Source organism: Papio anubis, chromosome 1 (genome assembly GCF_008728515.1).
Source record: "Papio anubis isolate 15944 chromosome 1, Panubis1.0, whole genome shotgun sequence".
NCBI classification, from domain to species: domain Eukaryota; kingdom Metazoa; phylum Chordata; class Mammalia; order Primates; family Cercopithecidae; genus Papio; species Papio anubis.
The window spans coordinates 120,322,674-120,335,311 of NC_044976.1; the positions used below are offsets into that span (position 1 = coordinate 120,322,674).

Sequence of the window (12,638 nt, forward strand, 5' to 3'; positions counted from 1 at the left end):
TGTGTGTGTGCGCGCGCGCGCGCGTGTGCCGTCTTGCATCTGGAGCACGTAACTGCCTTGGGTCATCGATGAGTGGGTCCCCACTCCTAGGACTTCCCAGCGCAGGTGGAGGCACCAAACATCCTGGGTGCCGCCACGGTCCACTCCACACAGTCACAAACACCAGCGCCGCGGGCAGTACCCAAGGCGCTTAAAGTGTTGCGCCTGGAGCGCGCGCTTCCCCAGTGGTTTCCGCAGGCCATGGCCGGGCACTCAGACCTAGCCTAGCACTAGCGGGACGTGCTCCTTGCCCCCACCCCCGATGGGGAGGACCCTGAGCGGGTAGCGCTCGCCAGTGTGGCGGAGCTGGGTCTTGGCTTCACGGAGCTGACTTAAGTCTTAGTTTCTGTTTTGTTTCCCAAAGCGCCTTGGCGGCGGAGAGTAAGGGTCTCGGAGGCGGAATCTGGGGGCGGGCACCTCTCCCACCCAAAAGGTACCCGACAGGCGAAAAACGATCCGCCAAGTAGCAACTGGAGGCTGGGGGCAAATGGAAGAATGAGGTTCCATGCCGGAGCCGCTGGGCGCAACAAGAAAGGAAGCGAAGGGCGGACAGGGAACAATCTAACAAAACTGCAACGGAAAACGACTTTCACCCTGAAGGAAAGGGGGAAAAACAAGCTTGCAAAACTTGGCCAACTGGAAAGTAGAAAGTGAGGCGGGTGGGCGGGATTAGGGAGGACTCTGCCCAAGCCAACCGGTGACCTTAGGGCGGGTGACGTCACAGCCAATGGACAGCCAGCGCGGGATTTTCAATTCTTGTTCCGCCCAATCGGGAAAAGACTGTGCTTATAAAGACGGCTGCCGCGGGGCCAGCAGCTCGTTTCTCTCCCCGCCGCTGCGCTGGTAAGCTTGTGTTTTGGTTCGCTATGGCCCGTACTAAGCAGACTGCCCGCAAGTCGACCGGCGGCAAGGCCCCGAGGAAGCAGCTGGCCACCAAGGCGGCCCGCAAGAGCGCGCCGGCCACAGGCGGGGTGAAGAAGCCGCACCGCTACCGGCCCGGCACCGTGGCCCTGCGGGAGATCCGGCGCTACCAGAAGTCCACGGAGCTGCTGATCCGCAAGCTGCCCTTCCAGCGGCTGGTACGCGAGATCGCGCAGGACTTTAAGACGGACCTGCGCTTCCAGAGTTCTGCCGTGATGGCGCTGCAGGAGGCCAGCGAGGCCTACCTGGTGGGGCTGTTCGAAGACACGAACCTGTGCGCCATCCACGCCAAGCGCGTGACCATCATGCCCAAGGACATCCAGCTGGCCCGCCGCATCCGTGGTGAGCGGGCTTAAGAAGTGCGCGTTCGGTCGGAGGTTCCATCGTATCCAAAAGGCTCTTTTCAGAGCCACCCACATCAGCACTTGGAAGAAGCTGTACCGCTTGCCCTCCGTGCTCCCCCTCTGGCATTAGAGCGGGGAAGGCACTTCCGGTTAGGCTCCCAACAAAACACGGGGTCGGTTGACCAGTCAGGTCCCCTGCTGCGGTGCCATCTTGAGCTCTGCCGACTTCGGCCACTTGGCCTATCCGGACTGGCCGGGCTGCGGCCGCTTTCCTTGGCGCCGGCTTGGGGGCTTTGACGGTCCGGCTCTTCCTGCGCGTGACCGGGGCCCTGCGTGGCGGGGGGAGGCGGGGCAGGAGGGACGGGGCGTCGGTCCCGAGGCCAGGGGTCACCAGGCGGACGCTCAGGGCTCGCGGTCCTGAGAGCGCCTGGCCTTTGCGGAAGTGGAGGGCCACACGCCCGTGCTTCGCGCCCAAACCGGCCTCACCCGGCGCGGCCCTCCGGCTAGGGAGGGAAATGACCACCTCGGCCTCGCCGGGGTTCTGCGGGCAAACGTGGGGAGAACTGCGCTGGGGCTGCCGGTCGGGCCCACGCCACCTCCACCAGCACAGTGGTAACCCCCACATCCTGCCCCTAAGCCAAAATTCCCGGGGGCACGGGGTGTGGGCGGAATTTTGTGAATCTGGGCTTAATCGAGCTGTTCCCTGTCCATGTCCACAGAAGGAGACTCACTCTATTCCAATGAGGGCACTCGGTCCTCTTAGAAGCTGCATGGTGTGTCTTGGATTTTCTGTCCAGACTCAGTAGTTCCTTTACATTGTTTTCGTCGGACACGTGGGCAGACGCTGGTCCCCGAGTTCAGATCCTTGGGAAGACAGTAGATCAAACGTGGGCCCCCGTTGGGCAAATGAAGTTCCTCACCTTAGGAAATCGTGACAGGAGGCCTCAGAGGCGATCTCTATAGTCTCTGGGAGCTGGGAAGTCCAAGGCCTCCTAGTGGGAAAGTGAGGCAGGGTCTTGCAGAGCCCACTCTACACAGGGCCAGATACAAATGGCCGTAGAGGTCTTAGGTAACACCTTCTCGGTCATTTAGTTGCACCTCAAAGAAGCCAGGGCTTTGGTTTTCTTTGACAGGTTAAAAGCATTCACCGCAGAGATCTGTGAGAATTAAGAGGGGAGAAGGGAAAATGGAATAAAACTTCGTTTTGTAAAGCTGCCATTTTGCCTTTCCTGAGGCGTGTTAAGTGAGGAGAGCAGTGTAGGTGAGCCCTGCTGGGGACTGCCACATGTTTCTGCTCCAGGGTCACAGCAATTTCTCGAGTATGCCTCCGGGTCTCTGCGGAGACCCTCATAACCTGCTTAGGCCCACAGTGCATGGGCGGTATTCTGACTTCAAAAACTAGTGACCTTCAGAGGTGGGTGGGTCACCCACCATCTCTGCACCCAGCTTCTCAGGTCCAGTAGTGACTGAGCAGAGACTGGAACCCGCGGATGTTGGTGTCAGACATCTAGGTCCTCTGACTGCCCCCCCCCACCCCGCACCCCAGATCACACTCCTTTCACTCACCAGTCTGGGCACCTCTAAACTCCAGGAGGTCTCCCCGGCTGAATCTCAAAGGAAAATTTCTTGGCATTTTTTTAATATCCAGTCAGGAGTAGAATTCATTACATCTTGTGGTCCTGGCACTGTGAAGGCCTGCACTCACAGGAATCTGTCAGTCTTCGTATTTGTTTGCGAGACCAGCATAAGCTGAATTCATCAATACAAGATAACATTCTAAAATGCTAAGTTTTAACATTTAATCATTCCCTGTACTTAAATCATTGTCTCCCCTCAGGTGACAGTTAAAGGATAATTAAGGATACGGTAAAGAAATACTCTTCCTCTGGCTGGGCACTGTGGCTCACAGCTGTTAATCCCAGCACTTTGGGAGGCGGAGGTGGGCGGATTGCTTGAAGTCAAAGTTCCAGACCAGCTTGGGAAACATAGCAAGACCTTGTCTCTACAACAACAACAGAAAAAAGAAAAAGAAAAAAGAAATACCTAGCCGGGAGTGGTGCCATTTGCCTGTGGTCCCAGCTACTAGGGTGGCTGAGGTGGGAGAATCACTTATGCCCGGGAGGCAGAGACTGCTGTGAGCTGAGATTGTGCCACTGCACTCCAGTGTGGGTGACAAGATAGTGAGACCCTGTCTCAAACCCACCTCTTCCTCTAATAACTAGCTTCTACGTGGCTACCTTGGTTGCCAGTAAGCCCACTCTGAATCTGTGGCTTTTATGAAGTGAAAAACGTGCTTTGTTCACATTTAATTCTGCCTTAGGCAGGCTAGTGGGGGACAGGTGTGTGTGTGTGTGTGTTTGGAGGGGAACTACATGGTAAGAGACATGGCCATGTTTACACTGCTTTTTCTTCCTTAGAAGAGGACTTGTCCACTCTCCTGGTCACCCTTATCCTTCTCTGGGTCCGCATCTCAGTCTTCTCATGTCTTTCTCTTCCCCGTCAATATTCCTGGTTTCCCCCGTGCTGGCCTTGGCCATCTTCTTTTCTCCGTGCAACTCAAGTGAGATTGACTCCCTGCTTTCCATATTTCTGTCCCTTAGCTAAGCGCTCCCAAATTGGTATCTTCTGCTGAGACTCTATCCTGAGCGCTACACATTTTGTGTGTGTGTGTGTGTGTGTGTGTGAGAGAGAGAGAGAGAGAGAGAGAGAGAGAGAAACAGGGTCTCACTCGTCTAGGCTGGAGTGCAGTAGCACAATCAAAGATCACTGCAACCTTGGACTCCTGGGTTCAGGGGTCCTCCCACCTCAGCCATCTGAGTAACTGGGACTACAGGCACACACCACCAGGCCCGGCTAATTTTTTTTATTTTTTGTAGAGTCAGGGTTTCACTGCATTGCCCAGGCTGGTCTCGAAATCCTGGGCTCAAGCCATCCTCCCACCTTGGACTCCCAAAGTGCTGGGATTATAGACGTGGGCCACTGTGCCTGGCTACACCAATGTTTCTAACTGCCTGGTAGATAGGTCCTTCTGGATGGATACTAGGCACTTCAAACCCAGCTTATTTCCAAAACCACATGCATCATCTTGCTTTCCAAACCGATTTGTTTCTTTCCACATTCCCCATCTTCCTGGAAGACACCTTCATTACCCCCATCTGTTCTGAGTCAGGTGTCCCTTCCTCTTGCCCTCTGTGCAAATCTCATGAGTTCCAAATGTTACTAAATCTACCTTCTGACTTTCCATTGTATCACCTTTTCTCCGTCCAGCCATGACCATGCCTTAACTGAAGCTCTCGCCAGCTCTGGTCTAGTAGATTACATAGTCAGGATAGTCTTTCTGCCCTGCCACACTGAGCTTCCATTTTGTACGAGAGATATCTTTTCCTTTCTTTTTTTTTTTGAGACGGAGTCCCGCTCTGTCGCCCTGGCTGGAGTGCAGAGGCACGATCTCGGCTCACTCCAACCACCGTCTCCCGGGTTCATGCGATTCTCCTGCCTCGGCCTCTGGAGTAGCTGGGACTACAGGTGCGTGTCACCACGCCCAGCTAATTTTTATATTTTTAGTAGAGACGGGGTTTCACCATGTTGGCCAGGATGGTCTCAATCTCTTGACCTCGTCATCTGCCTGCCTTGGCCTCCCAAAGTGCTGGGATTACAGGCATGAGCCACAGTGCCCGGCTCCCTTGCTCTTCTTTGCCCTCATCTCTTTGGGCCCTCCTCCTTGCCTCTGCCCTCTCCTATCTTAATACCCCTTCCCTTCCTTAACCTCTCAGCATTAGGCTGGCAACATTTCTCAGGGTGAGGATTTGTCTTTGTTTATTTCCGTAGTAGCAGTACCCAAGCAATGCCTGGTCACCATAAGTAGAGTTAAATCGTCTCTCAGAAAAACAAAACAAAAAACGAACTACATTGAGTGGGAAAGGCAATACATATATCAACTTTGGTTTCGGTATCACTTCATGGCGTCATTCTTCTTTCACGTATAACTTTTCATTTGATCCTTAAAATAATCCTGTGAAAAAGGCAGGAATTCTCAGTAATTGGCCGGGCATGGTGGCTCACACCTGTAATCCCAGCACTTTGGGAGGCTGAGATGGGTGCAACCCCTGAGGTCAGGAGTTCAAGACCAGCCTGGCCAACACGGTGAAACCTGGTCTCTACTAAAAATACACAAATTAGCTGGACTTCAAACTAAAGCAAATTTTAACATTTGGGTGAACATCTGGGCAACATATATTCAGGTTTTAAATATTTTTGCATTAAAACAAAAACTGTTTAAAAAAAAGAAAAAGAGGACAGGAGCGGTGGCTCACTCCTGTAATCCCAGCATTTTGGGAGGCCGAGGAGGGCGGGTCACCTAAAGTCAGGAGTTCGAGACCAGCCTGGCCAACTTGGCAAAACCTCCGTCTCTACTAAAAATACAAAAATTAGCCCGGCGTGGTGGTGGGCACCTGTGGTCCCAGCTACTCGGGAGGCTGAGGCAGGAGAATCACTTGAACCCTGGAGGTAGAGGTTGTGGTCAGCCAAGATCGTGCCACTGCATTCCAGCCTGCATGACAGATCAAGACTCCATCTCATAAAAAGAAAGAAGAAGGAAGGAAGGAAGGGAAAGAAAGAAAGGAAAGGAAGGAAGAAGGAAGGAAAGAAAAAGAAAGAAAAGAAAAAGAGAGAAAGAAAGAGAAAGAAAAAAAAGAAGAAAGAAAGAAAGAAAGAGAAAGAGAGAGAGAAAGAAAGAAATGCTGTTACCTAAGTCAGTGGCTTTCAACCTTTAATGTGTATCAGAATCACCGGGAGGGCTTTTTTAAAGCACAGATTACTATGTCTCACCCCTCAGTTTCTCATTCAATAGGTCTGGGGTGGGGCCCAGGACTTTATCCCAGGTGATCAGTGCTGCTAGATGAGAGGCTACATTTTGAGAACAACTGATTCAGACAATGGACGTGTTTTCTCCCCCACTCCCTTTCTTTCTTTATCTTCAAATTTTTGGTATGTCCTTCTTTAGTGGATCTTGGTGAGGATCAGATAGATTCATCAGCATTTCCTTTAAAATTAAAAAATCAGTGATACTTGAAATAGCAATGCTGAAAATCACAGGTCAGATTTAAAAGGGAAAAGGAAACATCTTGAGCATTACAACCTCTATTTCTTACCTGGACATCTTCACAAATGTTATTCTTGCCACTTCCTCCCTGCCCTCACCCCTTTTACTCTGTATCTCAGTAGGATGCCAATCATTCTGCCCTTTATTCAGAGTCCGACACAAGCCCCAACGTCCATAGCCAAGTTTTCCTGGGTTTCCCAGCAGCCAGTGACTCCTGTAGCATTAGGATTCCTATAGTAGTTATTGTCTGCATTTCTCAGCATATTGAATATGTACTGCCTCTTATTGTTGGACTGTTTATTCTTAAATGTGTACAGGTATGGATTTATGTCGTCTATATATTATCCATTTATTGTCTTCTCCGTTCTGATGGTAAGCTCCTGGAGGGCAAATCTTGCATCTACCACTTTGCTGGCAGCCCCATTGGTAAGCTCCTGGAAGGCAAGTCTCGCACCAGTGCTTTGCCGGCAACCTGATTGCTAAGTACTGTGTTTTAAGCTTAGTTCAGTCTCAAGTGTTTGATGCTGATGTAGAGCAGCCACATCTGAAAACCAATAAAGCAACTGCTGGTTTATCCTTTGGGAGCTGACAGAATTTCTTCTTCCAAATACATACACAGTAAAATCATAAGCCTAGAATGTTTAAACAAACAAACAAACAAACAAACAAAAAAAAAAACTTATGGGATATGCAATGGCTGCAAAACTGTAAGGATTAGAAATGTGAACCCACATTTTAATCCAAATGAGGGCAATTTAGAGGTGGTAGTGTAAAGAATAGCTTGCTTTAACATATGCCATGCTGATATAGAATTGGCTTTTGCCTTGTCAAAATTAAATTGTGCTTTCTGTATTGATGGTGGGCACGTTTCTGCAGGTCTCTCATTCTAAGCTACAATAGGCCCTAAGAAGTAGAAGTCACATACCTGAATTAGTTGTGAAGTTGCTTTCAGATCATATCGTTGGTTCACTCTTATAGAAGGATCACATTAAAATGTCTCTGCATTTGTATCCTTGCAATGCCACAACTGAAAGACAGTTATCTCATAGGTCCTTGATTAAATTAGGAGCCTTTTTACTGAACACAAGAAATGATACTTTTCAGGCACTGGGCAGATAGGTTGCTAGAAATTCATTTTTTTAACTGTACTAAGATTGAGCTGAGTGCGTGGCTGAAGATACCACATAACATGGACCCTTACTAAGGGATCTAGTCCACCCGCTTGTTATGTAGAGGGTAAAATGAAGCCCAGAACAGTCAATCGCGAAATCTAAGCCGATCAGGTGGGAAAGCCGGCATCTATAGAATGAAGATCTAAGGCTGCTTCTCCCACTTTGCCTGAGCAAATATAGGGAGATTACATAGCAAGGCACGTGTAAATTGCCAGTGCCTATTTCTCAGAACCAGATCTGGTGATCGCAAAGACGTGCCCCTCTAGGTGTGCCTATATACTGCTCCAGAAGAGCAAGCCGAGAAAGTAGTGCTCAAACCTAGAACACATTCAACCTTTCATATCGATAAAGGCAAAAAAAAAAAAAAAAAAAAAAAAAGCCCAAGTAAGTGAAAAAGCCGCTTTCGGTCAACGACTTAAGTCTTTACGGCTGTGAGCGCCATGGGCCACAGTAGCTTTCCGTTAACTTCAGATCCGACCGTCGCCCCACTGCCAAAGTTACCTTCCAACATCGTTACTGTTGCACTTTATGCAGTCAAGTGTCCAGCTCCTCAGATGAGCGAGTGGTCGGCCCTAAAAAGGGCCTTTGGGATCGAAACGTGCAAAGCTGGAGCGGCGGCCTAGCCTCCGAAGCCGTACAGTGTGCGCCCCTGGCGCTTGAGCGCGTACACCACATCCATGGCTGTGACGGTCTTGCGCTTGGCGTGCTCGGTGTAGGTGACTGCGTCCCGAATCACGTTCTCCAGGAACACCTTCAGCACACCGCGGGTCTCCTCGTAAATGAGGCCAGAGATCCGCTTAACGCCGCCACGCCGAGCTAGACGCCGAATGGCAGGCTTGGTGATGCCCTGAATGTTGTCTCTCAGGACCTTGCGGTGGCGCTTAGCGCCCCCTTTGCCTAAGCCTTTTCCACCCTTTCCCCTGCCAGACATGACTGCTACAGCCTGAAAGACAGCTTCTGTCAGGGCAAGCACGGTCTTCCCCTGATATACAACAGTATCGGACCAGATTGAAAACCGAAAGCGCGCCGGCGGGAAGCTTTCTCAATTGTCCCCGCCCTCTCGACATTTCGTCATTTCTTTTCTGTTTTCCTCTCCCTCCTCCTCCACTCTGCTCAGGTCCCTCCCACCCTCTTCCCCCCGCGCGCCCCGCTACGCCATAGTCCCCGGGAGAATTCACATCCCAACCCAGGGCTTCCGGATTCTGCGGTGGCTTTGGCCTGTGTCTGGTCTGAGGACGCCCGAAAGGCACTGCACTGAGGCTAAGGGAAAGTTCTTCTGGAGGGAGCCTCAGGTAGAGCAAATGGAGGCCAGAGGCGGGCAGGAGCGCGCCAGCGCAGGATTTAATCCCGACCAGCGGATTCAGAGCCGTCCTTATATAAAGCCTCAGGAAGCGCCGTTCCGACGATGAGGCCAGCACGCGAGAGGCGACCTCAAGAGCGGCGGCGCCAGGGATCTGTGCGCCAAGGGAAGACGGGAGGGAGCAGGTTCGCCATAATTCCTGACTCTAGGCTCTGTTTCGTTGGACCGAGCCACTCTATTTTAGCTCACGCAGGAGAATTCTGGCCCTGGGAAAATTGATCTCAGCATGCTGCCAAGCTTTCTCATGGAGGTCAGCGAATCCCAACACACTGTCGGTCAAAGCAGTGCTGGAAGAAACAAAACAGTTCTCCCTCGGTAGAACTGAGGGGGATTGGTCCAGGGCTCCCGCCGATACCAAAATCCTGGTTGCTCAAGTCTCTCATAGAAAATGGCGTAGTATTTGCACATAACTATGCACATCCTCCCGTGTACTTTAAATGGTCTCTAAATTACTTTGTAACACCTAATCCAATGTAAATGCTATGTAAGTAATTGTTATACTGTTTTTATTTGTACTAGCTTACGTTGTATTTTTTTTTTAATTCGTTTGTTTGATATTTCGATCTTGGGGAACCCGCGTATATGGAGGGCCTGCTACACAGAGAAAACTGAGGGATATTCTGTGCATCCGTTTCTACGGATCCTCTAAATCGGCCTTTGTTTTCAGCCAGGATTTAGTGCCCAACTGTGTCCTCTGGAGGCCCCACATGGAGCTAGCAAAGTTTGCTGAATCGGGTTTTGCAAGAGGACTATCTGCTCCATACTGAGAGTAATTACCACAAACTGCCCTGTGAAATTGGTTGGGGTTCTTACTGTTAGCATGTTTATTACTTTATCAGGGCTCTCTGTAGGAGAGTCTGTGAGAAAATGTTCTGGTTTCTGCTGAAAGAATCGTGTTTTGTTGGGGTTTTTTCCCCCGAAAAATATTATTTTTAAAAACTCTTCTGTGCCCTGTTTAATCTCTCCCTTGGATCCACCTCCTATGTGCTCATAAATCGTAAATCTGTATTCAGACTTCTAGACTCGAAACACGTAGATCCACCTCGTGGTTCTTCAGTCATTTTAAGCTCAAAACTCAAAATCTCCCGAAATCAAAATGTTGACATTTATAATCTCCAGGGTGTGACTCACGGGGGACGAGGGGAGCACTTCTCTCCTTCCCCGCATAAAGCTGGTTCTCCTGTCTGCTCATTGAACGGTTCCACTACCCATCACAGCATCTACATGCCTAAACCAACACCCCAGCATTGGCATCAGATATCTTCCTCTCCCTTGGCTGCTTCAGGACAGAGAAGAAACATGCTTGCCCTTTTCTGACTCTTTAGTAACTCTCGCCGAATCTATCACATTATTTTACATCTCTTTACATCTTAGTACTCCCCCATCTTGGCTGTGTGTTCCTTACTGGCAGTGATTTTTGTTTATTCATTTTTGTAAACTGACACTTAGTTCAGTGTCCAATATAAGCTCAATAATAGTTAATAAAAGGAAAAGTTCCTGCATCTGATTGCTTTTAAACACTGTTAGAAAAGACATAACCACATTGCAGCTTGATAAAACCACCACAAAACAAGGCTGAGAGAAGTGGTGATTTCTGGTGTCAGCGGGCACAGGACCCTGGGCAGAATCAGAGATACGGGGTCTATTCAGTTCCCTTTTTAAGGGGATCAGGACATGCTACCTCCAAATGTGCCAGTTTCGACTTAAGAATTATTTTCAGCTGAAATAAACAGCTAAAATCCCTTACCAGTTTAATAGCAGATCCTCCTCGCAAATCTCAAATTTTTAACTCAGTTGTCATAAATCTTCTTCGGGACTAGAAGCAAATCTAATCTCAGAGATGAGAAGTAGTCATCACACCCAAATAGACATTGTCACAAGACTCGAATCTTCCATCTATTCTAAGGGACCATTTATCTTTTCAAAAGTCATTTGGTTTTCCATATGTCCTTTATTCCTCCTCCTTTTCCCCTGCTGTTAGGTAGATCCCAAATTCTAACCACCCCTTTGAGTTACTCATCTCAGAGTGCTCCTATGTATACACTTTTTTTTTTTTTTTTTTTTGATTCAGAGTCTTACTCTGTCACCCAGGCTGCAGTGCAGTGGTACAATCTCGGTTTAAACACCCAAGTGTGTGCTGTTTTGTTATAGTCCCTCTAGAAACTAATACAGGGTTCATGGTCTGCCAAAATCCCATTCCCTGCTCAGACCGACAATGGATGGTGGGGTCCTTTGTGATACGTACCCTGTGAGTTAGAAGTAGCAACTAGAGCTGTTGAGGACAATACCTTTGCACCCGGTACCTCATCCGCTGAATTTTATTTTCAAAGATACAGTCTGAAACCCTCAGAGGGTGAGTGCCTTTCCAGTGTGTCAGAGCCATTAGCAGCTGGGCAGACCGCTGAGCATGTAGATTTCTAGGTCAAGGCCCTCTCCCCAAAGAATCATACTCCCTGGTTGAACTGAACCTAAATCAGGTTTTGAACTAGACAGATGCCAACCAACTTAAAATTCGAAAGACACCCAAGACCTGTCCATGGCCCTGGGATTTGAGGACAACCTGTGCATGTCATGGCTATGGCAGTTCAGGGGTCTCTGGCTTAGTGGGAATGTCTATGTCCTAACTTCACCCTTCTCACTCTTCCACCCCCATCTGCCCCTCCTATGACAATGGAGTGCTCATTCCCCAAATTCAGCACCGTGAAAGAGAGAAAGGAACACTGGATAGTCTAAGACCTGGTCTTGGCTTGTGTGAGACAGTGGAGGCCTCACTACTTGGTCTTTTCTGGTTTACTGTCAAAAGGTTGAAGCTGGGGCCTTGACTGCCTCCTGTTCTCTGTTCCAGGGATGCTATACAATAGAAGTTTTGGGTCTTGACCATCGAAAGGTCCCATGAATTCTCCACTCAGCTCAGCTCAGCCCCCTGCTCTCACGTTGGGTGAGGAAATGATAGGCAGTGCGAACGGGCATAGGCACACTCACTGAGGAAGTGCAGCCTGTCTGACCCAATCTCTCTCACCCAGCCTAGGCAGGACACTGTTTCCTTAACTATCAGCAGCTATCTTGGGGATTTCCCCACGGGGCCAGGGCAACAGAATCGGGTTCTCACTGTGACCATGGTCTGGAAGGACCATGAGGAATTCCCCAGTGCTGTCAGGGTTTCCCATACTGTCACAGACAGTTTAGTAACAGCTTTGACACCTTTTGGTAATAGGACAAAGTTAACACTCCTGCCACTATCCTGTGAAGGCCAAACTTCCTAGGCCCCATAGGAAACTTTTGGAATGTCTTCTTTGGGTTGAGAAACTGGGGCAAAGTAGAACCCAATTTTTTCACGTCAATATCAAAATGTAATCATTTCAGGTGCACAGAGTTCCGCACTTTCAGATTGGTCTTAAAGAAAAGAAAATCGGCCGGGCGCGGTGGCTCAAGCCTGTAATCCCAGTACTTTGGGAGGCCGAGACAGGCAGATCACGAGGTCAGGAGATCGAGACCATCCTGGCTAACACGGTGAAACCCCGTCTCTACTAAAAAAATACAAAAAAACTAGCCGGGCGAGGTATTCCCAGCTACTCGGGAGGCTGAGGCAGGAGAATGGCGTAAACCCGGGTGGCGGAACTTGCAGTGAGCCAAGATCCGGCCACTGCACTCCAACCTGGGCGACAGAGCGAGACTCCGTCTCAAAAAAAAAAAAAAAAAAA

General features: G+C 49.6%; 2 protein-coding genes and 1 long non-coding RNA gene across 3 annotated transcripts; 1 reads left to right on the forward strand and 2 right to left on the reverse strand.

The window, feature by feature from the left end:
* Nucleotides 1-26: 26 nt before the first annotated feature.
* On the forward strand, nucleotides 27-2,515 carry LOC101002132 (histone H3). The gene has a single exon (XM_031657356.1). The coding sequence runs from the start codon at nucleotides 906-908 to the stop codon at nucleotides 1,314-1,316; it is 411 nt and encodes a 136-aa protein (XP_031513216.1). The 5' UTR covers nucleotides 27-905; the 3' UTR covers nucleotides 1,317-2,515.
* A 3,769-nt stretch (nucleotides 2,516-6,284) lies between these two features.
* On the reverse strand, nucleotides 6,285-6,929 carry LOC101002839. Its single transcript, XR_004179390.1, has 2 exons — nucleotides 6,455-6,929; nucleotides 6,285-6,345 (listed from the first exon to the last, which is right to left on the reverse strand). It is a non-coding gene; the product is annotated as an uncharacterized LOC101002839 (long non-coding RNA).
* A 526-nt stretch (nucleotides 6,930-7,455) lies between these two features.
* LOC103875593 (histone H4) lies at nucleotides 7,456-8,582 on the reverse strand. The gene has a single exon (XM_031657436.1). It carries the CDS (start codon nucleotides 8,506-8,508, stop codon nucleotides 8,197-8,199), a length of 312 nt encoding a protein of 103 aa, XP_031513296.1. The 5' UTR covers nucleotides 8,509-8,582; the 3' UTR covers nucleotides 7,456-8,196.
* Between the last annotated feature and the right edge of the window lie 4,056 nt (nucleotides 8,583-12,638).

Coding starts and splice junctions, on each gene's coding strand:
- LOC101002132 (XM_031657356.1), top strand. CDS start 906: ATGGCCCGTACTAAGCAGACTGCCCGCAAGTCGACCGGCGGCAAGGCC.
- LOC103875593 (XM_031657436.1), bottom strand. CDS start 8,508: ATGTCTGGCAGGGGAAAGGGTGGAAAAGGCTTAGGCAAAGGGGGCGCT.